Source organism: Gopherus flavomarginatus, chromosome 2 (genome assembly GCF_025201925.1).
Source record: "Gopherus flavomarginatus isolate rGopFla2 chromosome 2, rGopFla2.mat.asm, whole genome shotgun sequence".
In the NCBI taxonomy this organism is placed as follows: domain Eukaryota; kingdom Metazoa; phylum Chordata; order Testudines; family Testudinidae; genus Gopherus; species Gopherus flavomarginatus.
In genome coordinates this window covers 216,128,670-216,155,343 of record NC_066618.1, presented here as the reverse complement: position 1 = coordinate 216,155,343, position 26,674 = coordinate 216,128,670, and the positions used below count along the sequence as shown (strand labels likewise).

The 26,674-nt window shown below is 41.1% G+C and overlaps 1 protein-coding gene and 1 long non-coding RNA gene across 3 annotated transcripts in view; one reads left to right on the top strand and one right to left on the bottom strand.

Moving 5' to 3' along the window:
* The window catches only part of MIB1 (MIB E3 ubiquitin protein ligase 1), a 118,411-nt gene that overhangs the window by 64,637 nt on the left and 27,100 nt on the right, over positions 1 to 26,674 (bottom strand). The window contains exons 5-12 of one of the 2 annotated variants that reach the window (XM_050939205.1): positions 22,987 to 23,053; positions 21,451 to 21,655; positions 20,521 to 20,565; positions 13,226 to 13,409; positions 12,709 to 12,853; positions 9,149 to 9,282; positions 7,985 to 8,092; positions 1,468 to 1,665 (exon numbers count right to left, since the gene is read on the bottom strand). In XM_050939205.1, the coding sequence (XP_050795162.1) occupies positions 1,468 to 1,665; positions 7,985 to 8,092; positions 9,149 to 9,282; positions 12,709 to 12,853; positions 13,226 to 13,409; positions 20,521 to 20,565; positions 21,451 to 21,655; positions 22,987 to 23,053 (1,086 nt within the window). The remainder of the gene's footprint in view (positions 1 to 1,467; positions 1,666 to 7,984; positions 8,093 to 9,148; positions 9,283 to 12,708; positions 12,854 to 13,225; positions 13,410 to 20,520; positions 20,566 to 21,450; positions 21,656 to 22,986; positions 23,054 to 26,674) is intronic. The other variant, XM_050939206.1, reaches the window with a different exon arrangement.
* The window catches only part of LOC127044430 (uncharacterized), a 48,530-nt gene that overhangs the window by 15,869 nt on the left and 5,987 nt on the right, over positions 1 to 26,674 (top strand). The window contains exon 2 of the long non-coding RNA XR_007772492.1: positions 23,476 to 23,565. This is a non-coding gene — a long non-coding RNA (uncharacterized LOC127044430). The remainder of the gene's footprint in view (positions 1 to 23,475; positions 23,566 to 26,674) is intronic.

Here is a 26,674-nt window from a genome sequence, read left to right as displayed (position 1 = left end):
AGAACTTTTACTGTGGGAATAGCAGTCACCAAAACTGCAATATCTGCCAAATTTGGCAAACATCCTGCACTGGCCCACCAAAATGAAATGATATAGTTTACTCATTCCAACCAATCAGATTTCTTGAGCTTATTGTATGTAGACTACACTGTTTTCCTTTGTACAGTGGGTTGGCTTGAGAGCTAAAGAACATGCCAGTTAGCTACAGCCAAGTCCCAACCCCAAATGCCTCCTGTATTCTCGTCTATCTCAGTGAAATCAATTGCTTAACTGCATGTGCATTGGACTTCTCTGCACATGTGCAGAATATGAAAATGTTTTATTGTCGTATGGATTTTCATTGCCTGCAGATGGTGTAGTTTCATAGATTCATTGAGTTTATGGACCAAAGGGAGCAACAGATATAGCCCAGCCTCCTTTATGTCACAGGCCATTTGAATTTCATCCAATTGCCCCTATTATTGAGCCAAATAGAACAGGCTGGTTGTTATATCCAATACTTAACAGAAACTGGGGTCTGGATTAAAGTTCACTAGCTGAGACTCTACTTCAGCAAGATGGAAGTAATACTTGTAAATAATACCTCAGCCCTAGTAAGATGGAAGTAGTAGGCCAGGAGGAAATAAACTGAGTAAATAGCAATTACTACATTAATTGCTTTAAGAAAGTTCTCATCTCTTCTTTCCAAGCTGCACAAACAGGAAACACTGGTGGAGTCTGAAGCACAAGGATATCCAGATGGCAACAGTAGGAATGTGTTGTATCATTCACATTTGCCTAGGGCTTTACAACCTTTTCTTTCAGATGCTGACCTCAGCACATTTATCCATCCTTTTTCATCTTCAGATTTACACATGCAATGCACTGTGCATGCAGCTATGTTGAAGCTTCAGCTCATGCAGAATGTAACTGTCTGCTTATTTAGAAGTGGGGTTTTGTTTGTTCATTTTTGAGGCAGTATTCCTCCCTTTTGCAGTACCATTTGCACTAGTTTCCAATTAGTTTAGTTTAGTTTTTCCTCACTATGTAATACCATCGCAGCAGAGGCTCTCAATAACAGACTTCATGTTTGAATGGAAGTCTTGTGGCAGACATACCTGATGGGTTCAACTCTGGAAGTTGTTTTCTCCCTTTTTCTAACAGATTCTAAATTTGCTGGCCTTTAGGTCATGCTGCAAAGCCTCTCTCACCAGATTACATATGTGGGGAGGATAAGGGGTGCTGACTGGATGAAGAGAGTTAATCTGCATGTTAAACATATTTGTACATTGACCCAATCTATATAGGCTTAAAATATTGTACACGTCTAGAGCAAGGTGCATTTTAAATTTCAATATGAAATAAAAAAAACAATTCAATGTAACAGCCTTAAGAGGAAGATTTATACATCTACATGCAGCATCCATATACTATATTTGCATAAAACTTAGTTTGAAGACAAAAAATGAAAGTCAAAATTTGTTTTACCTGGAGACTAGGATGACAGCCAAAGTCCAGTAAAGTCTTCACAACTTGTAAATGACCTTTGTTAACAGCAATATGAAGTGGAGTCTGTCTTCGTTTGTTGCGAGCATTCAAATCTGCACTGCCTCTGTGCAAAACCTCTATCACAGCACCTTCATCTCCAAAAGCTGCGTGGTGAACAGCCCTGTCTCCATCTTTGTCCTGAAGTGTAAACATTGATTTGAAACAAATTCCATTTGTACTACACTATTATAAAAAGCTTACTTCAAAATGATCAATTAAGGGATCTTTACTGTATTTTCACAATTAGAGAAAAAGCTGTCCAGGGCACCACTCAAACAGTCAGCTAATCTGTATGAAATTAGTTCAAAACCGATCAAGCCCCAGCAACAGAAGCTGAACACACATCTATGTGCAATATGCAATGATCAAGGATGAAAACTGAAACACTACCTACATCTCACAACGAGTGGACTGTTACTTATCTACAACAGTAAAAGCTTTGTTAACCGGCATGTTGAGGGAATATGGGGGAGCTGGTTAGTGAAAAATTCAGCTTAACTAAGAGTATATATCTGGGAGGAAATTTGGGTGCGGGATGAGGCTCAGCACAGGGCGCTGAGGCACAGGAGGGTTTCGGGGTGCCGGATCTGGGCAGAGCTCACCTCTGGTGGCCATCTGCAAGCAGTGACATGTCCCTACTGCTCCCAGGAGAAGGCACGGCCAGGCAACTATGTGCACTACTTCTGCCCCAGGCGCTGCCCCTGCTACTCTCATTGGCCGCAGTTCCCAGCCAATGGAAGATCCAGAGCCAGAGCTTGAGGTGGGCAGGGGCAGCGCACGGAGCCCCTGTGGCCGTTCCTCCACCTAGGAGCAGCAGAGACGTATCGCTGCTTCCAGGGAGCTACACGGAGTCACGTAGAGAGCCTGCCGGCCCTGCGCCAACCGGACTTTTAATGGATATCAAAAACGCCGGTTTCTAGAGCTTTCTGGTTGGTAAAGTGCTGGATAACACAGCTTTTACTGTAGCTATTAAAGTCTTCCAAGAAGAGTCAGGATAAACTTTTTGTCAAGTTAATAAAATTAAAAAAAAAAAATTCTATAGGATGAGCATAGAATTAGAGAGAAGCTGAAAAAAAAACGATAGATGAATACAGAACTAAAAGGATGTTTTAAGATAGTCTTTTAAAGAAGAGTTAAATTGACAAACAAGAGTTAAAGGATTGCAATGTCACATCTATGCAAAAAAGGGATTAAATGAGCCCTTTGATGGGCATATAAATATAAACTCTTTACAATTAGTAACAATTATATATGAAGATCATTAATATTCTAATATTCAAAACTGGATGCTATACAAATGAGCAATAGCTAAATAAAATTAACAGAATTGTTGGATTTTTTTTAATGTCAAGATGTGCGCAAAGTGCAATATTTCAATATGTTACCATACACTAGCTTACTAACATTTGGAAAATATCAAGGATGATAAATAGTAAATATTTTTGTTCATAAAAGGTTCCTCTGGATTCCACTACAGCTGTCTTCAGAACAGTTTGATTTATAAAACCAAATATTATTTCCCACAATCAATCTGTGGCTTTAAAAAGTTTAAAATTATGTAGATTACATAAAACATTTAAATAGTTCACATATTAAAACATGTCTATGTGCAAAGGGACAGAAAGTAAGTTGGTATGATCAGACTAGTTACCAATAGGATATGAAAAGTCAAATACAGGTTTTTGTATATTGCCATTCCTAATAATAATAATGGACGCAAATCAGATATTAGGAATGGCAATATATGAAAACCTGTAGGAGAACACTTCAACCTCCCTGGCCACACAATAGCAGATCTTAAGGTGGCCATCCTGCAGCAAAAAAACTTCAGGACCAGATTTCAAAGAGAAACTACTGAGCTACAGTTCATCTGCAAATTTGACACCATCAGCTCAGGATTAAACAAAGACTGTGAATGGCTAGCCAATTACAAAACCAGTTTCTCCTCCCTTGGTTTTCACACCTCAGTTGCTAGAACAGGGCCTCATCCTCCCTGACTGAACTAACCTCGTTATCTCTAGCTTGCTTCTTGCTTGCATATATATACCTGCTCCTAGAAATTTCCACTACATGCATCTGACGAAGTGGGTATTCACCCACGAAAGCTCATGCTCCAACACGTCTGGTAGTCTATATGGTGCCACAGGATTCTTTGAAGCTAATTTTAAGTACTTTTAAATACTATGTTAATGAGCTAAGCTATTAATTTTTTCCCCCATTTAATTTCCATAACCAAAAGACTGAACTTAAAGACTACTGAATCATTAAAATAAATGCAGGTGCTTTTATTTTAAAAGTGTGGAGTTCCAGATATATATGAGCACTATTTCTAGAACTAACTTCAGTAAGTTGTTACTCTAAGGAAAAAATACCAAACCGCATATTTTCTATACAGCAGAATCTTAACTGTACTACCCAGAGCTGCCAAACAGCTAGCTAAGAAGTTGTCCCAAATAAAAGGGGCCTTTAAAAAAAAATCCAAACATTAAAATGAAAAAAAAAAATTATTGAACAAACATTTATAATATTTTATCTACTTTTTATATACTTATTCAATAACTTCTGCAGAAAGACTAGAATGCTAACACTAAGGTGATCAGATGTCCCAATTTTATAGACAGTCCCGATTTTGAGGGCTTTTTCTTATATAGGCATCTATTACCCCTCACCTCTGCCCTGATGTTTTACACTTGCTATCTGGTCACCCTAGCTAACACCTAGATAAGCATTTGAGCCCTATGCCACTAACCAAATGCATCCTGATTAAGTGGCATTGTTACATATTGTCCTGATTAAGCAGAAGTCATCACTGTTCAGTATCAGGTTAAATCAGTTCCCAGGGGAGACAACACAATGAAGCAGCCAGCTCAAGTGAGCATGTCCTAAGTGTAATCCTATTTGTGTTCCTTATAATTCACATACTCCTCATCCCATGTCTCAAGTCAGTTTTTTAACACTCCCGTTCTCTATTCAATCTACGGTTGCCAATTTTCTAATCACAGAAAACTGAACACCCTTGCCCAGCCCCCTACCCACTCCTCGAGACCCTGCCCCTGCTCACTCCATCCGCTCTCCCTCCACCTTCTCTCACTCATTTTCACTGAGCTGGGGCAAGGGGTTGGGGTGTGGGAGCGGTTGAGGACACAGCTGTGGGTGCGGACTCCCAGGTAGGGCCAGAAATGAGGGATTTGGGGTGCAGGAAGGGGGCTCTAGGCTGGGGCCAAAGGATTCGGAATACAGGAGGGGACTCCGGGCTGAGGCAGGGGGTTGGGGTGTTGGAGGGGGTACGGGCTCTGGGCTGGGGTGAAGGCTCTGAGGTGGGGCCAGAAATGAGGGGTTCAGGGTGCAGGAGAGGGGTCTGGGCTGGGGCAGAAGGTTGGGGGTGCAGGCTCCCTGCAGCTCCCAGGAAGTGGCTGGCATGTCCCTGCACCTCCTAGGGGGAAGGGCAGCTACAGGGGTTCTGCGCCCTGCCCCTCCCATTGGCCGCAGTTCCCTGGGTCTGGCTGAACTCTAGCTTCCCACTCAGCCGCTCCCTGATCCTTGCTGCAATTCTCTTTTTAGGAGTTTCCCCACCAGTCTTCCTCTTTGCACCTCTCCCGATACACAGTTATAGCCAGCTATAGCAGCAACCTCCAGCACCCATCCACCCATCCCCTCCGCCCCAGCAGCTCCTCTTCTGGAACAGTCCCAGTGGAGAGCATATCAAAGCTCCATCTCTGACCCCACAGTTCACTTATTTTGAAGTCTAATCCAGCTCTCAAGTGGAGTATGATGTATATGATTTTCAGACAACTGTTTTTCAGTGAAGTAATATGATTCAGAAAGTCAGATCATGGTAAGCAAGTACTGCCTTTTTAAAAGGCAAGCCATTTGTCCCATTCAACAAGCCAATATTTCCAAAGAAAATTCAAATTTGGGAATATAAATGAGAAATTTCAGTTGTCTTCTCTCACCCCTCCACAGACTTTTAGTACAGATCTGTGGCACTTTTGTACAATTTTACAAGTATTTAATACATATGAATTAAATAAGACAAACTGTTTAAACACCTGAATATACTTTAAGATAAATTTCTTCTATACCCAAAGATGAACAGGACTGAAAATGATTTCAGAGCATTTTGCATAGTATTAAATAACTAAGCAGGTATTTAACTTTAGTTCTCATGAACAATCATTCTGAAAAACATGAAAAAATTCCTTCATCTTGCATGAAAAAAAATAAAACGGAAGCAAAGCTGTTCTAGAGCAATTCTTGCCAAATTACTACGTCTCCTTCAACTCAAACCTATTTTACTTTCAGTATGTGAAACCCTCTCTATACTGTATAATGTATGCATAATAAGAAAAGTATCTACTTTGGAGAATGCACTACCAGCTGCCTGTTTTGTCTACATGCCACATGCAAAGGGCTGGCTTTGTGCTGCTTCCCATTCACATGAATGGAAGGAAGTTAGGAAGCGCCTCATCCAGCACATTCACACAAGATGGTGTATCATATACAATTTTACAATTAGTCTTTATGCTGCCAGAATCAGTTATGTAATTCTGGTGCAAAACAATTCATACTGCTTAAGGAATTAGGTCCTAAGAAATTCAACATTTAGGCTGGGCTTCCTTCCTACTACAGTTTTATGATTTGTATTACCATAAAGTCTAGGAGCTTTAGTCACGGACCAGGACCCCACTGAGCTAGGTAATCAATTTTTTTACTTTGAATTGTAACAAACTTGGAACCTCAAATGATCCTGCATTCAGGAAATGTAGTTTCAATTATCATCCCCTGAATAACAGTGAAAAAACTTAGAGAAAAAGGCAATCCTGTGCTCAGTATGTAAAAACACTTGCCTGTGCTAAAAGAAATACACAATGAACACTATTGTAGGGGAGTTCAACTACCGCTTTATAAAGACTTCACTCCCATAGGCAGAAAGATTCTACAAAGAATTTAAGAATTTAATATATTTTATCCCTCAGAGATTTTTCCCCTGTAGATGAGGGAGATGGTGTGTGGAGAAAAAGTAGAAACCTTTCTCACATATTTGTGCATAATAATCCTACACATAGTAACAAATGGCATAATGTTTATTAAAACATACATCCCTGGATTTTATTAGCCAACCAATATGATTCAGCCAAGCTACATTCTGTGTAATTATGTAGAAGTAACATAGTACTAAAGACTCCAGTGAAAACACTCAATAAATGACACTAGCTAAACTGCTAACCTCAAGAGAAGGACTATTTTCCCTTACAAAACAGATCATGACAGAATTAGCTGAGGAGCCATCTTGGTCACTCAGACCAACAGGAAAACAAAACTACTTTCTCTCTTTTCAGAAGATCTCAAAATGCTTTACAAATATTAATTGATGGCATGAAATGCAATTAAGGTAAGAAAACCATATTTTAACAAAAGAGAATGCTACTGCAGAGAAATGGAGAAGTCAGACAGACAGCAAAGATTAGAACCCAGATCTCATGACCCCCAGCCTTAATCACAATATGATCCTCCCTCACACACAGCAAGAGAGACATGTTGCCATGAAAAATTTTCAATTTAATTTTCTTTGAAAGCTCACAAAAAATATCACTGCACATAAATTTACTGCTGCTGTCCATCCACCACTAACTTTTTTATATTTTAAGTCCACAGATCCTAAACAAAGAGCACTCCACTAGAAAGAGTGGCCACCCTCACCCCATACCTGATCCTGCTACCAATGCAGACCAGTGGTTATGAAAAGATAGGTGACACAGAACCTCCTGAGACTACTGATGGTTTGGTATCAGTATCCCTCTCAAACAAGTATTACTTTATACAAAATTACTTTTACATCTCTGGTGTAGTTGAGATTGCAATAATCATCCTGACAGGTAAAGGAGTAAAAAAAGAAAGGCAAAAGTTATACTTAAAATGCTTCAGCGACATTGCTGCACCACTACAGCAGCAGGCATAGGTAATTCACCTCCCCAAGAGGCAATATAATTCTTCTGTCAATGTAGCACTGTCTACATGAGGACTTAGGTCAGCTTAACTACACCACTCAGGGATGTGGATTTTTCACACACCTGACTGATGCAGTTAAACTGACCTAATTTTATCATGTAGACAAGGCCTAAGAATGTAATATTGCCTTGGGACACAAAAAGCATGCAGATGTTAAGTGCAGGAGTGCAGTGCAGAAGATAAAATGCATCTGACCCCCCCAAAATATGGAAGTGATTAATAGATGTAGTGGTATAGAATCATAGAATATTAGGATTGGAAGGGACCTCAGGAGGTCACTAGTCCAACCCTCTGCTCAAAGCAGGACCAATCCCCAAGCAGATTTTGCCCCAGATCCCTAAATGGCCCCCTCAAGTATTGAACTCACAATCCTGGGTTTAGCAGGCAAATGCTCAAACCTCTGAACTTAGTAGTTAACAAAACACAGTCATATTTTAAATTAAATTACCTCTGCTTCCACATCCACATTCTGTTTCAGAAGTAATTTCAAAATGTCAACATGTCCATTCTGACTGGCTGCTTGCATAGCTGTGTGTCCAGCACACTGCCCATTCACCTGAAAGTATATTAAGAATAAAAGTTGACTTACAGTGTACATTAATATATACACATACATATCAGATATTTAATACCAATAATATCAGCAAATATCCATGCTCTAAAAACCGTTTACTGTGAAACTTTCATTTTACCTGCACTCTGCCTACTAAATCATCTCCATCAGGGCTAACACACCAAACATCTGAGCAGCTTTCAAATAGAGAAAGAAAGAGAGGGGACCATATCTGGGGACAGTACAATCTATTAGGTCTTTTCCAAGTTTAATTTTAAATTGCTAGCTTGAAGATTTTAGTCAGGCTGCTGCAAAGGCGGACTTTTGAAGAGAATCAGGTTTCTTGGAAGGGAATCAGCTGTGTTCTGCAGAATTTATTTTCCCCCTAATTTATGGTAGGGGACTTACAGCCATGATGTACACTCCTTTTTATTGTTTGTATAAATCTGAATTAATTTAAAATTCAAATTAACGTTTAAGGCCAGTGATGTCCAACCTTTGGACCTCAAAAGCAAATGTATTAAAAAGAAAATATGTATTTGATTGGGAACTGAAACACATTCTGAACCAAGCTGAGCCCTATGATTCTGAAGTGTTTTGACTATAGGGAGGAGGAAGAAGCTTCTCCACTGTGCTGCAAGAACATCAGGAAGAACAAGCTAGCAGCTCGATTGGCTCAGCAGCCTAGGGAAGTGCCTAGATGAGGATGGTTCTCCCTATCCCACAAAGCCACCCAGATGATAAAAGAAGTTAAGGACTGCCTCCATTTATGACTACTCAATTCTCTACCTCAGCCCTACTTAGAATAGCTTGAAGGCTGCTCTAATTCATGCCATATGGCATATGGTACAAAAAAATATGTTCACTGTGAATGGCTGCAATACAGTGGCTTCTAGCCCCTCCCCTACCTCCAGAGGCTGTGGAAGAGAGGCACAGGTGCCAGCTATGCCAGCTCTCTGCACACAGAGGATTCATCCATGTAAGGGGAATCCCTAGCAGAGGATTTGGGACTTCTTGTATTTCCTGTGCGTTAGAAGTCACACAAAGAGAGACACTCACATCCACATCCGGTCTCTTTAGCAAATCTTCCACTTTAGCTACATCTCCATTAGCAGCAGCTTTAACAAGTTCTTCATTGAGGTCCCCAGATTCTTGTGTTTCGAACAGTTTCTTCAAAAGTTGGGACAATCTCTCTACAGATATCAAACAAAGCACATAAGATCACAACTCCAAACAGAGAACAACAAATTTGGCTGTTTTTCCTATCTGAAGAGACTTACACAAGTAGCCATTCAGTTTATCACTTAGTATACCACCTCAACACTACAAAGCTCTAACTCACTGACATCAGTTTCTCATCAGTTCAGAAACTTCAAATCTACTCAAAGATGATTAGTTTCACTCTACAGTTAGGATTCCTGCCTGAGTGGTTTTGACAAGACTGAGGGGAAAAACAACTGAGGAGAGTTGGCAGTATTTCAAAGGGACACTATTAAGGGCCCAAAAGCAAGCTATTCCGCTGGGTAGGAAAGATAGAAAATGTGGCAAAAGACCAGCTTGGCTTAACCATGAGATCTTGCATGATCTAAAAAATAAAAAAGAGTCATAAAAAAATGGAAACTAGGGCAAATTACAAAAGATGACTATAGGCAAACACAGGAATGCAGGGGCAAGATTGGAAAGGCAAAAGCACAAAATGAGCTCAAACTAGCTACAGGAATAAAGGGAAACAAGATTTTTTATCAATATATTAGAAGAAAGAGGAAGACCAAGGACAGGGCAGGCCCACTGCTCAGTGAGGAGGGAGAAACAGTAACAGGGAACTTGGAAATGACAGAGATGCTCATTGACTTCTTTGTTTCGGTCTTCACCGAGAAGCCTGAAGGAATGCCTAACATAGTGAATGCTAATGGGAAGGGGGCAGGTTTGGAAGATCAAATAAAAAAAGAACAAGTTAAAAATCACTTAGAAAAGTTAGATGCCTGCAAGTCACCAGGGCCTGATGAAATGCATCCTAGAATACTCAAGGAGCTAATAGAGGAGGTATCTGAGCCTCTAGCTATTATCTTTGGAAAATAATGGGAGACGGGAGAGATTCCAGAAGACTGGAAAAGGGCAAATATAGTGCCCATCTATAAAAAGGGAAATAAAAACAACCCAGGGAACTACAGACCAGTTAGTTTAACTTCTGTGCCCGGGAAGATAATGGAGCAAGTAATAAAGGAAATCATCTGTAAACATTTGGAAGGTGGTAAGGTGATAGGGAATAGCCAGCATGCATTTGTAAAGAACAAATCATGTCAAACCAATCTGATAGCTTTCTTGGATAGGATAACGAGTCTTGTGGATAAAGCAAAAGTGGTGGATGTGATATACCTAGACTTTAGTATGGCATTTTATACGGTCTCGCACGATATTTTTATCAATAAACTAGGCAAATACAACTTAGATGGGGCTACTGTAAGGTGGATGCATAACTGGTTGGATAACCGTACTCAGAGAGTAGTTATTAATGGTTCCCAATCCTGCTGGAAAGGTATAACAAGTGGGGTTCCGCAGGGATCTGTTTTGGGACCGGCTCTGTTCAATATCTTCATCTACGACTTAGATATCGGCATAGAAAGTACGCTTATTAAGTCTGCAGATGATACCAAACTGGGAGGGATTACAACTGATTTGGAGGATAGGGTCATAATTCAAAATGATCTGGACAAATTGGAGAAATGGTCTGAGGTAAACAGGATGAAGTTTAATAAAGACATATGCAAAGCGCTCCACTTAGGAAGGAACAATCATATTCACACATACAGAATGGGAAGAGACTGTCTAGAAAAGAGTATGGCAGAAAGGAATCTAGGGGTTATAGTGGACCACAATCTAAATATGAGTCAGTGTGATGTTGTTGCAAAAAAAGCAAACATGATTCTGGGATGCATTAACAGGTGTGTTGTGAGCAAGACACGAGAAATCATTCTTCTGCTCTACTCTGCGCTGGTTAGGCCTCAACCAGAATATTGTGTCCAGTTCTGGGCACCACATTTCAAGAAAGATGTGGGAAATTGGAGAGGGTTCAGACAAGAGCAACAAGAATGTTTAAAGGTATTGAGAACATGACCTATGAACCTATGGGTTTGTTTAGTTTGGAAAAGAGAAGACAGAGGGGACATGATAGCAGTTTTCAGGTATCTAAAAGGGTGTCATAAGGAGGAGGGAGAAAACTTGTTCATCTTAGCCTCTAAAGATAAAACAAGAAGCAATGGGCTTAAACTGCAGCAAGGGAGGTTTAGGTTGGATATTAGGAAAAACTTCCTAACTGTCAGGGTGGTTAAATACTGGAATAAACTGCCTAGGGAGGTTGCGGGATCTCCATCTCTAGAGATATTTAAGAGTAGGTTAGATAAATGTCTATCAGGGATGTTCTAGACAGTATTTGGTCCTGCCATGAGGGCAGGAGACTGGACTTGATGACCTCTTGAGGTCCCTTCCAGCCCTACAATCTATGAATCTATAAATAGATGGGACTGAAACAGGAAAAATGTTACAGATTTACAGGCTGGTATATTGGTTTTCTGCTTTTTCAGAGGAAGTTAATTAAAAATACAGACTTTCCTCCAGGGCTTTACACACAAAGTGACATGCCAGTCGCATAGTTCATCTTACAGCTACTGCAGCATAACTGTATCTCTCACAGGAAATTCATATGCATTAGGGAAATGTAACTTAGCATTCAACAATAGGAGACAATGGGAAAAAGTATGAGAGCTACCCAGAATGTTTTTGTGGCATCAAAGCCAAATATGACGAGCAAAGGAGACTCAAGGCATGCCCAAAGAGGAAAGCACAAGTTTAATAAAAAAAAAGTTTCTCAGGAGTCCACCTCAAAATAAAGAACAGTATGAAGAAGACAGTTTGGGTATGTCTATTCTTCCTGCCTCATAATTGAGGTTATAATTGTGTCACGGTTATTTTTAGTAAAAGTCACAGACAGGTCATGGGAAATAAACAAAAATTCACAGACCTGTCTGACTTTTACTTTAAAAAAAAAGGGGGGGAACGTAACTGTGGGGGAAAGGGGACTAACAGCTCCAGCCCCCTTCCAGGTACCGGGCTGAAGCTGAAAATGTCATGGAGGTCTCTGAAAGTCACAGAATCCATTTTACATCTTTACCTCGCTCCCACCTATCGCCTCTTGATTGTAAGCTTTGGGAGCAGAGAATATTATACATGTTTGCAGTGCCTAGCACGATGGGACTCTAATCCTGACTCTGGGTCTTTAGGAACTATTTCTTTGTATTCTGATAAACAGTGCTTTAGATTTTTAGCAAATAGAGGTGAAGATTACACTTTTTTTGAGAAGCAGATTATCCCACATCTGCCTACTATAGGATTCCTTGTACTTTCCTCTGAAGCAAGATACTGGACTAGATGGACAACAGGTACGATCCAGCATGGAAATTCTTTTGCAATAGGCGTTTTCCCCAGCATCAGTAGGAACTACATTCCTAGAGATTATTATTCTTGCTTCATATAGGCATCATACCAATATTTATTAACAATTTTTTAAGTTTACACAATTTTATTTACCAAACCACACATTCCTAAATAGTACACACACTTACCACCAGATGCATTGCTTATAGCTGATCCTGCTGATGCCACCTTTGAGACAGCTGCTGGATTGTATGTCCAAGAGGTCCCACAAACCTCTACTTTTAAGTCACTGTCTGAATAAATCTGTTGGACCCGGCCAACTTTACCTAAAGTCTGTATCGAGGACAAGGAAAAGACCAAGTAAAGATATTTAGATGTTAACATATTACAGCATATGAGCAGTTTTATAAAGTAAAAGGGTTTTTGAAACCCCACTTTAATATCAGTAACACCTTCACCTTAATTCTAACAGGCTGAGTTATAGCCTAGGCAGATTGTTAAACTGAGTCTATGCTGCAGTTAAGCAGGGCTTTCCACAGAATTATACCAGCTCAACTTAGCTAATTCAGCTGAAAAGTATTTTTTTCCCTAGTCTAGACAAGGCCTAAATGTCACCTCAATTCCAATAATTTGAAGGTTCAACCATTTCCAAGTGTAATTAAAAATACCATAGCAACATACCATTGTGTACACACACATACTTACGGGGAGCATTGCTTCAGCCCATTCTCCATGACCTCTTTGAAGAAGCTTGATTCGTTCTAAATCATAACAAACTTGAACAAGGTCACCCACTTGAAACTGTGAGGTACCTCCTTCTGCACCTTGAGCAGCATCTCCACTTCGGACAACATTGGCTTTGGTGAGAACAGCTGGATTAAATGTCCACCTAGAAAATAATGTATTTCAAACTAATGATCTTTTTTTTTTCTTTTTTAATATAAAAAGTGGGGGCTATACTTTAAAAGGTTACTTGTTGCCTTAAGTTGTGCTTTTGTGCCCAGAAATGTGTGTGATTGGACACTATGGCTTAGCTGCTGTTAATCACTTTCCCCATAAATTTCCACTTAGTTTACCAGCAGGTGGCTGCAAGGGTAATCTTCTGAGAAGTGCACCTGAAGCAGTCAGAACGTTCCCATGGTTTGTTCTTGCAGCCTGAGGGGAAAAGCTGCCAGCCATATAATGGCAGCTGTGTAGTGACTGGGTTTTGGTTTGTTTGCTTGTGGGGAGGATGGACTCATCACTTAGATGTAGGGATTACTGGCCTGAGAGTCTGGCATTCCTCTCAAAATACAGTAAGGAAAGGGAAGAACCCAGGATAACTGATAAGGATGGATTGCTCTGGCAAGAATTGATAGGGAAAGGAGAGGGCTTGGAATCTAAATATAGGGTTTTCTTCTTTCCTCAGAGATGGGGTTCGACAGATAGGAAAATGCTATTTCAAGTAGATGTATGGCCTGCAGCCAGACATTTGGTTAAACTATTTTGATTTGTACCATGCAACGTATTCGTTTGTGTGCACTTAGGGTTTTTTATGCTAATTTATATTCACTTAAAAAAACAGCACATGACTAAGGGCATGGCTACACTTGTGAGTTTGAGAGCATTAAAGCAGCCCAGTGCACTCTAACTCACAACCCATCCACACTGGCAAGGCACGTAGAGCGCTCTGACTCCATAGCTAGAGTGCTCCTGGTAATCCACCTCGGCAAGTGGAATGTCTGATGCGCCCCCGCTGGAGCGCTGCGGCGCCAGTGTGGATGCCCTAGTCTGTTAATGCGCTCTGATTGGCCTCCAGAAGTGTCTCACAATGCCTGTTCTACCCACTCTGGTCATCAGTTTGAACTCCACTGCCTTGCCCTCAGCTGACCAACCATCAGACCTGCCCTTTAAATTCTCTGGGAATTTTGGAAATCCCCTTCCTGTTTGCTCAGCCAGGCGTGGAGTGCTCTCAGCAAATCTTTTCAGGTGACTATGCCCCCACGCACCAAGCGATCCCCAGTATGGAGCAATGGCGAGTGCTAGACCTCAGTGTTTGGGAGGAGGAAGCTGTCCAGACCCAGCTGCACTACAGCCGTAGGAATTACAATACCGTAGGGCAGATATCAAGGGACATGATGGAAAGGGGCCATGACCAGGACACGCAGCAATGCAGGGTTAAAGTGAAGGAGCTGCGGAATGCCTACGACAAAGCCTGCAAGGCAAACAGCTGCTCCGGTGCTGCGCCTGTGACCTGCCATTTTTACAAAGAACGGAACGCGATACTTGGGGGGTAACCCCATCTCCACTCTGAGTACCACCATGGACACTTCAGAGCCCAGTCCAACAAGGCACGAGGAGGAGGAGCAGCAGCAAAGTGGGAGCAAGGGTGCTGACGAGGAGGAAGACACCCCAGCATCCCTAGATACATGCACCCAGGAGCTGTTCTCAAGCCAGGAGGAAGGTAGCCAGTCGCAGCGGCCGGTGCTTGGGGAAGGACAAACACCAGAGGAGGTTCCCGGTAAGCGGCTTTTATTTAGGGAAGGAAGTTATTCAGTGCGGGCTCTTGGGGCGAGGAGGGTTAGGACTGCATGCCTGCCTAGATGCGGAATAGGGCGTTGATGTGCTCTCTCACATCGCGGTAATCTGCCTTAGTGATCTCTTCAAAGGTATCAGCCAGAACTTGGGCAATGAACTTGCGCAGGTTTCGTGGGAGAGCCACTGTGGTCCTTGTCCCAGTCAGGCTAACATGTCTGCGCCATTGTGCCGTGAGGGGCAGGGGGACCATTGCTGCACACAGGCAAACCGCGTATGGGCCAGGGCGGAAGCCGCATTGCAGTAGAAGACCCTCCCTTGCTTCCCAGGTCACCCTCAGCAGTGAGATTTCTTCCAGGACGAACTCCTATGGAAAATGTGGGGACAGTGTTCAGTATGGGTGGCCCTGCAGCTATTGGCTCTCCCCAAGGCACAGAAACCCAGAGGACAGTACAGCCATGAAAGAATCAGTCTCCCTTGACTCTGCTTACTCACCATTTTGGGGCTCCAAGGGTTATGTGCTTTGGGATGGGCAACTTATGTTATTGTGTAGGCTGTGCTTGCCCTCCTTAAGTAAGGGGGAATCATCACTCTGTCTGGTGTGAACAGTGCTGCCTCTGTTAAGTGTTGCATTTTGCCTTTACAGATGCAACCTTGAGATCTCAGCCATCCGTGTTATCACCGGTCAAGAGGCTGCAAAGAATCAGGAAGAGGCCACGTAGAAGCAAAGAGGACATGCTGCAATGAAAATCAAAAAATTCCAGAAGTGGCAGGAGAACGAAAGGAGGATCTGCCAGCAGAATGCGGGTCGCCAGCACCAGAGCACGGAGCGGCTGATAAGCATCATGGAATGCCAAGTGGACTCAATCTAGGCGCTCGTAGCTATGCAGGCAGAACACTACTGCACTCACCCTCCACCTACAGCCTTGTCCCAAAACTCTTTCCCTTGTGCCCCCACGTCACCTCCAACCCACTTTCCCCAACATCCGGGTTCTTATCACCACCAGCTGCCTCCAACACCAGCTGCTTCACCACCCAGCCCTGAAAACTACAACCCTTACACACTGCACTCAACCCCCATTACCACGCAGTATAACCATCCTGAAGTGCAGCACCCATTGCACAGCACTCCAAACAGGAAGGCTGAGTATGATAACAGGACATATGTAAATCTGTGATTGTACCATTCCCCACCTCACTACTTTGCCCCTTCTGTTTCCCAAGCAGTTGTGTTTCTTTTCAATAAATGGATTTTTTTGCTTTGAAAACATTCTTTATTATTTTATGAAGTAAAAGATGCTTTAGCCCAGGAAAGCAACAGGCACTGCAAGTCAGTGTATCATATGTAGCAAACACAGATTCCTACTAACATTGGAACCACTGCACTTCACTCCCATTCAGGGCACCAGACATTACTGGTGGCTTTCAGCCTCAAATTGCTCCCTCATGGCATCCCTAATCCTTGCAGCCCCGCGCTGGGCCCCTCTAACAGCCCTGCTCTCTGTTCAAATTCAGCCTCCAGGTGTTGTACCTCTGAGTTCCATGCCTGAGTCAATCTTTCACCTTTCTCTTCACAAAATGTTATGGAGGGTACAGCACATGGATATGAACGCAGGGATGCTGTTATTGGCCAGGTCCAGCTTCCCACACAGAGCATGTCAGCGGCTCTTTAAACGGCCAAAAGCACACTCCACAGTCATTCTGCACCGGCTCAGCCTGTTGAACTGCTCCTTGCGGCTGTCAAGGCTCCCTGTGTAGGGTTTCATGAGCCACAGCATTAAAGGGTAAGTAGGGTCTCCAAGGATCAAAACGGGCATTTTGACTTCCCCTATGGTGATCTTCTGATCTGGGAAAAAAAGTCCTGGCTTGCAGCTTTCTTAACAGGCCAGTGTTCCAAAAGATGCATGCGTCATGCACTTTTCAGGGCCAGCCTGAGTTAATATCAATGAAACGCTCACTGTGATCCACAAGCACCTGGAGAACCACGGAGAAATAGCCCTTCTGATTAACATACTCAGAGGCTAGGTGGCTGGTGGCAGAATTGGAATGTGTGTCCCATCTATCGCCCCTCCACAGTTAGGGAAACCCATTTGTGCAAAGTCTGCCGCAATATCATGCACGTTACCCAGAGTCACGATTCTTCTGAGCAGGATGTGATTAATGGCCCTGCAAACTTGCATCAACATGATTCCAACGGTCGACTTCCCCACTCCAAACTGGTTAGTGACCGATCAGTAGCTGTCTGGAGTTGTCAGCTTCCAAACTGCAAAAGCCAACAGCTTCTCCACCGTCAAGGCAGCTTTCAATCTCCTGTCCTTGCGCTGCAGGGTGGGCGCGAGCTCATCACAGTCTCATGAAAGTGGCTTTTCTCATCCGAACGTTCTGCAGCCACCGCTCGTCATCCCAGACTTGCACGACAATGTGATCCCACCACTCAGTGCTTGTTTCCCGAGCCCCAAAGCGCAGTTCCACGGTGGTGAGCAAGTCTGTGAATGCCACAAGCAATCCCGTGTTGTATGTGTTACTCAAGTCAATATCAAAGGAGTCCTCACTGTCACTTTGGATCTTAAGGAATAACGACTGCCAAACGTGATGTGCTGGCAAGACTCATCAGCATATTCCTCACAGTTCGGGCGCAGAGCGCGCAGTACAAAAAACATTGAAAGATGGTGCCAATTGTGGATAGAAGCAGAGGGATTGCTGGGATGCAAACCAATGCATCAAAGGGCATTGGGACAGGACCCAGAATGCCCCACACCCTCCCCACAAGCCACAGCACCAGAATGGGAAGAGGTGCTCTGTGGGATAGGTGCCCACAATGCATCGATCCCAATGCCACTGCAAGTGCCGCAAATGTAGCCACGCCAGTGTGCTTGCAGCTGTCAGCGTGGACAGACTGCAGTGCTTTCCCTACTGCGCTCTATGAAGACTGGTTTAACTCAAAGAGCTCAACATTTGCAAGTGCAGCCATGCCTTAAGAAAACATGTGCATCCAGAGCTATTTTTCTGCAGATATTCTGTATGTGTCTAGTACCACAGCCCCAGTAAACCAAAAGCAGATTTTGTAATCAAACTGTTACTTACAAGGTTACTATGGTAGAGAAGGAATTTGTTCTCAATCAAGTGCCTGACACAGGGGTCAGCAACCTTTCAGAAGTGGTGTGCCGAGTCTTCATTTACTCACTCTAATTTAAGGTTTTGCGTGCCACTAATACATTTTAACGTTTTTAGAAGGTCTCTTTCTAGAAGTCTATAATATGTAACTAAACTATTGTTGTATGTCAAGTAAATAAGGTTTTTAAAATGTTTAAGAAGCTTCATTTAAAATTAAATTAAAATGCAGAGCCCCCTGGACCAGTGGGTAGGACCTCGGCAGTGTGAGTGCCGCAGAAAATCAGCTTGTGTGACGCCTTTGGCAAGTGTGTCATAGGTTGCCTACCCCTGGCCTAACACTTTTGAGAGCACTATACAATTCTCTTTCCAGTCACTTTTGTTTTAGAAATATGGAGCTCTCTTATTTTGGAGAAATACAAAGATTACAAATATATGTGTTTGTGTAAGAAGCCTCTATATTTCAATGAACAAGTTACAGGCTCCCTTTTAATATCATCACACAAAGTATATGATGGGATGTTATATGGGATGGGATCTGAGTTAGTGCAGAGAATTCTTTCCTGGGTGCTGGCTGGTGAGTCTTGCCCACATGCTCAGGGTTTAGCTGATCGCCATATTTGGGGTCGGGAAGAAATTTTCCTCCGGGGCAGATTGGCAGAGGCCCTGGAGGTTTTTTGCTTTCCTCTGCAGCGTTGGGCATGGGTCACTTGCTGGAGGATTCTCTGCAGCTTGAGGTCTTCAAACCAAAATTTGAAGACTTCAATAACTCAGACATAGGTTAGAGGTTGGTTATAGAAATGGATGGGTAGGATTCTGTGGCCTGCTTTGTGCAGGAGGTCAGACTAGATGATCATAATGGTCCCTTCTGACCTTAAAGTCTATGAGTCTATGAGTATATCTTCTAAGAAATCATGAGACTGGAGGACTTACATCATTTCTCCCTACAACTAAATGGTTTGCTGAAAGACAGCTGCCTAGAAGTTAAGATAACTTATTAAAAACAAAATCCAAATAGCTATTGTAACTTAATGTTGTGACATTGCATTCTATACGATTTTATGAAAATATGCTGATGAATGTGAATATAATGTAACTAAAATATGTTCATGCAAAAGGTCTCTTTTAAGGTACCATTATCTTACAAGAGGCCTATTATAATCTACTGAGTGTGGTTATCCTATTTACATAAATGTATCACTCTTGTATCTTGTATCTGAAACTAGAAATATGAAATATAACTTTGAGGGCCTATTCTAATTATGGAAAGTGTGGGCCATTAATGGTGGTTTGGAATCTTGATGGCTCCCATTAACCAAGACAATTGTCTGTAGATGTCTCTGTTTACTTGTAAGTCTTCCTGTATACCTGTGTGCTGGCAAGTGGGTAATGAAGTCTTATAGTGACGTGATCATGGCACCTGAACTGGAATCCATCTTTAACCTGGTGCTTTTCCATTGGTGGGGGGGGGAGGGGACCCAGAGAGACAAAAGATTCCCCCCTTGTGCCAAAGCTATGTAAGTGGGTGGAACAGAACAAATGGAGCAGCCATCATGAGAACTCTCTTAGCTACCACCTAAGCTGGAACAAGGGCTGAAGTGGGGAAAGGATTGTGCCCAGACTAGGAAGGTGTCCAGTCTGTGAAAAACTTATTGAAATATCTCTGAGGGTGAGGTTTTATCTGTATTCAGTTTTATTACTGTACTAGTCATAGGCTTGCATGTTTTATTTTATTTCATTTTGCTTGGTAATTCACTCTGTTCTGGAACCACTTAAATCCTACTTTCAGTACTTAATAAAACCACATTTTACTTATTAATTAACCCAGAGTATGTATTAATACTTGGGGGAGGAGGGGAAAACAGCTGCGCATACCTCTCTATCAGTGTTATAGAGGATGAACAATTTATAAGCTTTATACAGGGTAAAACGGATTTATTTAGGGTTTGGACCCCATTGGGAGTTGGGCATCTGAGTGTTAAAGACAGGAACACTTCTTAAGCTGCTTTCAGTTTAAGCCTATAGCTGTTAGGGGATGTGGTTCAGACCTGGGTCTGGGTCTGCAGCAGACTAGCAGGTCTGGCTCAAACCAGGCAGGGCACTGAAATCCCAAGCTGGGAGGGCAGGGAAAGCAGGGGCAGAAGTAGTCTTGGCACATCAGTTGGCAGCTCCCAGGGGGTTTCTGTGATCCAACCCGTCACAAATGTAACGGAACAAACATATTTAGGTTGAGAAAAGTAAGTGATCCCTTTTAGCTACACATGATTTTCCTTCTGCTTTTTACTACATTAGCAAACTGGGAAGGCAATGCATGCTCACATATCAGAAAAGCAATATCCTCTAGAGCTTAGCCATTCGTGATCAGAAGCACTTACGCCTCACTCTCCTGTGTAAGAGCAGCATCTTCAGAAAGCAAGAACCTGTTCAAACCCAAGAGGTGATAAATTTGCAGCTTGGATTAACAATTTGGAAGAGAAACAAGGATACGAAGTACAAAGTAATACACTGAGCAGATGGACTCTGCTGTGAAATCGCTTAATAAATCTAAGCATCTCAGAGTATATTTATTGTGCAAGGCTATATTTATCTTTACGATTTTGTTCCAAATATAAAACTGAGTAAGTATAGAATATAGTATAGATATGTTGAAATTACTGGAAGTCTTAATTTGTTCTCCAGTGGTCACATCTGGCAATACGTATTATATATGAATTAAGGGATTGTCTGCCTTCATGCTGGACGTAAGTATCACATTAACCTCTACTGCATGGTAGTACACTAGTTCTCAAAAAATGCTCCCTAAGGACACAGACAAAAGAAATAAACAGATACACTACTGAGAGCTATATGCGATCATGGCTTGATGCTTAGTGCATGGAGCTGTGAAACATTCATACTGTGAAATTTTTGGAAGTAACCATTTTAATTAATTCTCTAAGTAATAACTTTAATAAATACCTTTATCTGATAGACAACATACATTAAAATAAAACGTAAAGGGTATTTTAGAAAAAAAAGACATCATAAACACCACAAATATTAAACTAAAGGCAATTTAAAGGTGAGAATATGGCAAATAATCTCTTTCCCATCAAAACCTCTTACACATGCTAGAAAAGTTTTTATCATTGGGCTCTAGTAGATGGGAACCCTTTATTACACAAGCCAAGAAGAAGACAGAAACTCTTATTTGGATGGTGGGATGTGGTGAGAAACAAAGCAGGGTAAAAAAAAATTTCAGGCCCTGCAACTTGTGAAGTTAAAGGAAGTCTGTCAGAGGAAAGGTTTGAGAATATATAACAAACCTGTTGCCGCTTGGATACTGTACTACTATGTCATGATCTTCATCAATGCCACAAACTGTGCCAGTGGTGGTTAAGGTCTCAAACATGCCATCAGTCCATCCCCCATGACCATGCTGCAAAGACTGTACAATTTCTAAATCGAGGTCAATGTTTACCAGATCACCAATCTGCAACCCACCAGGATTCCTGTTACCATTTTGCTCACCTGAAATTGAATCAAAGAAACAAGAACACTCAATATCCAAATCAACATCTGTAAGTGTAATAAAGGTAACTTCAAGATAGCTAACACCTGCCAAGTGCACAGTTTTAAAGATGTGCTACTTCGCACATTCCTTTCCCTCTTAAGTCAAGGTCTACTATATATACTATAATACATTCTGCACCAAACCTCCCTGGACCTTATCTCTTAACTCACCTACACTTCAAAAACCAGATAGCCTGCAACTACTTTTGTAATAAAGTACACCTATATACCACCACACAGCTTAGATACTAGAGTGGTGAGTGTAGTGTACAGATTGTATATAGAACCTGCCGTATATACTAGTTCATTAGCCCATTTGTTTATAAGTCGACTCCCCAAGATGGTTAGGTAAAAATAGCAAAAATGTACTACCCTTTCATAAGTCGACCCTATTATTTCAGGAGTTGGCAAACTTTGGCTCCTGGCCATCAGGGTAAGCTGCTGGCGGGTCGGGATGTTTTGTTTACTTGGAACGTCTGCAAGTATGGAGCCCCTCAGGTCCCTGTGGCCACGGTTCGCCGTTCCCAGCCAATGGGAGTTGCGGGACGTGACGCATCACTTCCCACAGCTCCCATTGGCTGGGTATGGCGAACCACAGCCACAGAGAGCTGAGGGGCTCCATGTCTGCAGATGCTCTAGGTAAACAAAACAATGTATTAGATATTCAATTCAATGATTCCATAGAGTTTAAAATCATCAAATTTTGGTGTAGACCCATTTATAAGCCGACTCCCGCTCTTTGATGCATCATTTTTTTACCCAAAATATTCGGCTTATGAACAAGCATATACTGTATATAGAATAGCTCACAACCTATGTAACAAAATGAGCCACTATGACTAATTATAGATATTTAGTTAGAAATGTGAATGCTGATTACTTCCTGTTTATGATCAAATTTGCAATATTGCATTAAAATGATGTTTAAACCATTCTACAATATTGTGCCGTTATCTTTTGATATTAAGAGAAAAATGTGAATGCTGAACACATGCAAGCCAGAAACATTAACTAGACAGCCAACTTTAACAACTTACCAGCTACATATTTGGTATACTGTTTGACATCAAACATCTCTACAGTTAAAACATATCAATTAAGATACCAATTATCATTGCAGCATTTAAACATGATAATGCACAGAAATGCCACCATTCAAATCTCAATTATTTTGTGCATCCCGCTAAGGAACATTGATTTACTTTGGTTCAGTTCTCAAACAAACACTGACTTGGGACACTAAAGTGTTTCTATTTTCTTAAAACCATTTCTTTCCTTCTCCAACTCACCTAGCACAGGACAGTGGTCCCTGTAGAAAGAGCCTCCTTTGGCATCCTGAACACATTTCAGGTCAGACTAAAGAAAGATATTTAGACAACTTTAGTTTTAACAGAGTGAACTTGCAGGTTGACATAAACCAGTGAAATCAGAACAGAAATACACAAACATCAGAGGCTGAAAAGCTCATGCATACAAAAATAAATGGATTACGCCAATTCTGAATGCAAAGAAAATTTCAAATATTTTCCAAAACTGTAACCCATTTATTTCTACTACCTATTTCTTTAAGACAGGCCTGGGCATTGATAGGATTTGATAAATTTTACCCAGTATTGTTAAATGCTTTAAATTTAATGCTCAAATTAATGCTTTTAAGATCTGATAAACTACAGTGACCAAGAGACATCAATTCATAATTGCTATTAGAATTGCAAAGAGAAGCTTTACACTGTTTCACAATGTTACGTTTCTTTTTTCAAGAAAATCAGTACAAGTAGAGGAAGAACACAAAATTAACACTACAGAAATCAGGAATGTCTGAATACCTTACTGGACATGATAGCCTTGCCCGTGCAGCATCAGCTTGGGTAAGGATTTGTCAGTGTTACCATTATAAAGCTTATACATTTTTTGTGTAAGATGTTTATGACATTCATTTTAACTTATTATAGAGGAGTAAAACTTGACTTCTAACTTCTGGGCCCTGGAGAATATCAGAAAAAGCAGAATAAAAGGTATTTTGTTTGCTTTCAGAATTCTATGTTTAACTAACATCAGATTTTTTTTATTTAAAAAGTTCTACTGGCTATTTCTCCAAAAGGGCCTGTCCCATAATATGAAAAAAAATTAAATGTGAAGAACAGCTACTGTATAAACCCAATTAAAAGTTCTCATAATTTCCCCTTCATTTAGCTTCTGCATATCCTCTAATCCCAGTTGCTGCCATCTGGTGTTACTCTTTATGGAACACAATTCCCATCAGGCAAAGGTCAATCTATGTTTGAAGGGATGGGAAGAGAAAACTGATTGGGCAATGCAATTCAGACTATAGTAATGGGGGAGAGAGAACAAAAGAACAGGTGGTGGAAGATATACAAGCCAAACGTGCTTTCATAAAGGCCTTATCTCATTCTCCCACTTCCCCAGGTCTCTTGCAAAGAGAGATGAACTGAAATACATTCATGCCTCTCCTGATCCTTAAGATAGTGACAAATATAATGCTTACATCCCTTTAAACACAGAAAACCACCTCCTAGCTACTACTATCTCTAGGCACTAGAAACAATATGATTTGAATCCTTCTCTCAAATAAATTCTCAGCTTCTTAAAGATATATGCCACTATTTAATTATGATATTATATATACATGCATGAGAACAGATGCCAGTATAAATATATATACATTTTTAAAACTGTGCACCAAATTTTATACTCCTACAGCTCTTCTGATACAGTACCAGTATAGATGAAGTATATTGTCAGTACAGACTATTTGTACTATACTGAGTCCATAAAAAGACTTGATTTCAAGATTTCATCTACTTTACTAGGATTTTATATGGTAAATACACATAGTAGTCTGTTTCAAACACTTGTGTTCACAGCAAACTACAGTGTGTAACACAGCGGTTCTCAAACTTTTGTACTGGTGACCCCTTTCACATAGCAAGCCTCTGAGTGTGACCCCCTCCCCTTATAAATTAAAAAACACTTTTTTATATATTTAACACCATTATAAATGCTGGGGGCAAAGTGGGGTTTTCGTTGGAGGTGGACAGCTCACGACCCCCATGTCATAACCTTGCTACCCCTTGAGGGGTCCCGACCCCCAGTTTGAGAACCCCTGGATATCGGTCAGTCTCTTAGAGAATCTGGTATTGTACCTGCAGAAGCATAGCCAGCTTTCCAATATGTATGGGTTACTCTTGGATAGACAAAAACCTTTAATATATACGTATTCTAAGTAAGCAAAATCTCAGATTGTATCAGTTTACAGCAATTCTCTCCATGTTCTGTCAACATAACAAGGGATATACAAGTCAAAACCAAAGGAACTATCATCTTCACTCTTCTTTATATTATGCTTAACCAACGCTTTTCAAAATTCCACCCCTCCTTTTGCTCAAGAATTTTTCCTGATTACCATAATAAAAATATTGATACTTCATGCACCAAAGGGCAGTTAATAGATTTTTTCTTGAGGTAGTAACTTTAACAATTTTGTACCACTGATTTAAAGGACAGCCTTTATTTACTTATTCTATTTTTTTATTCTAACTTATTCTATTTTTAACTTAATCCTAAAGGACACACATAACTTGAATGAAGCAGTAACAATGGTCAACCCACCAGTACCTCACTATAGTTGTTCATGCCACAGAATCATGCCAAAAATTAGTATCGACACTAAACTTTAGAAATATGGCTATTTAAAAACAAAAAATGAGACTGATCTCCCCATGTCAAAAATGACAGCAGAAACAAGTGTTCAGAGATAACTGTCAAAAATAATTAGAAACAGTAAATGTCTGCTGTATCAGGAAAGATTGAAAATAGTGGGACTGTTTAGCAAAAACATGGAGGTACACCAAGTAATGAATGATATGGAGAAGATGTATCAGACACTCCAAGCTACCCTCTTCTCTCTCTACAAGAACAAGGAGCTTTTCAATGAAACTGAAAGACAGCAAATTTAAAATGGGTAAAAGGAAATATTTACCAGAACACATAATTAGTATTTAAGGCCAAGAGTTTAGCAGATTTCAAAAAAGGATTTACATGGCAAAAGAGGCCAAGAACATTAGATAGGATTAAAACCCTTACGCTTCAGGCCATATGCCAACGGCAAACTGAGTTAAAATGAAAACATCCCTATGAAAAGTTTCCATAATTGCCCACTGCATGGTTTCTTGCAATTTCTTTTTAAAGCATCAGGTCTGAGCAGTGCCAGAGACAAGATACTGGAGTAGATAGGCCACTGGTCTGTGCCATGAGGCAGTTTCCTCTACTGTAGTGTACTACCCTAATTCTGGGTATGAAATTCCCCAGCAATATCCTAGGTAATGACAGATTTCTCTCACTTATTCAAAAAATTAAACTGTGTGTCAATAAGCTTTGTTTTTAATCCACTCAGAGAATTTTGATGTACCACTTTAAGGTAACTCACAATGTGTGTGGATGAACAGCCTTCAGATGGCAGTCAGGAAGAGAAAAAGTTGAAAATAATGCCAAAAGGAAAACAAGGGCAATGGATCCTTTCAGTTTCCTTCACCCTCTCAGCACTGTAGCTATTCAAACCTTGCTGGCAAATATCCACACACAGAGATAACTTACAGAGAACTCTGACATTAATGGATGATAAACCCAAGTTATTTCTTCCAAACTCTCCACAATTGAGGGAAAGGTCCTTCGTAATGAAAAGAAGGAAAAGGTTGAGGCTAGAATGAACATTAAAAATTGTTTGCATTTCTACAAAGTTATTAAGCAAAGGAAATTTGGTAGCTGAGTGAATAAATGAATTCCCAGGGAATAAGATCTACTTTAGAAACGTGTAGGTTTAAGGCACCCCGTAGTGGTGACATGTTTGTAACATGTTACTGGCTCTAACTTGTTTTTGGATCCAAACAAAACGTTTAAAGTCTTTTAGCAACCATGGTCAGTTAACCACATTTCACCTCTGTGATATAAGATAGCAGA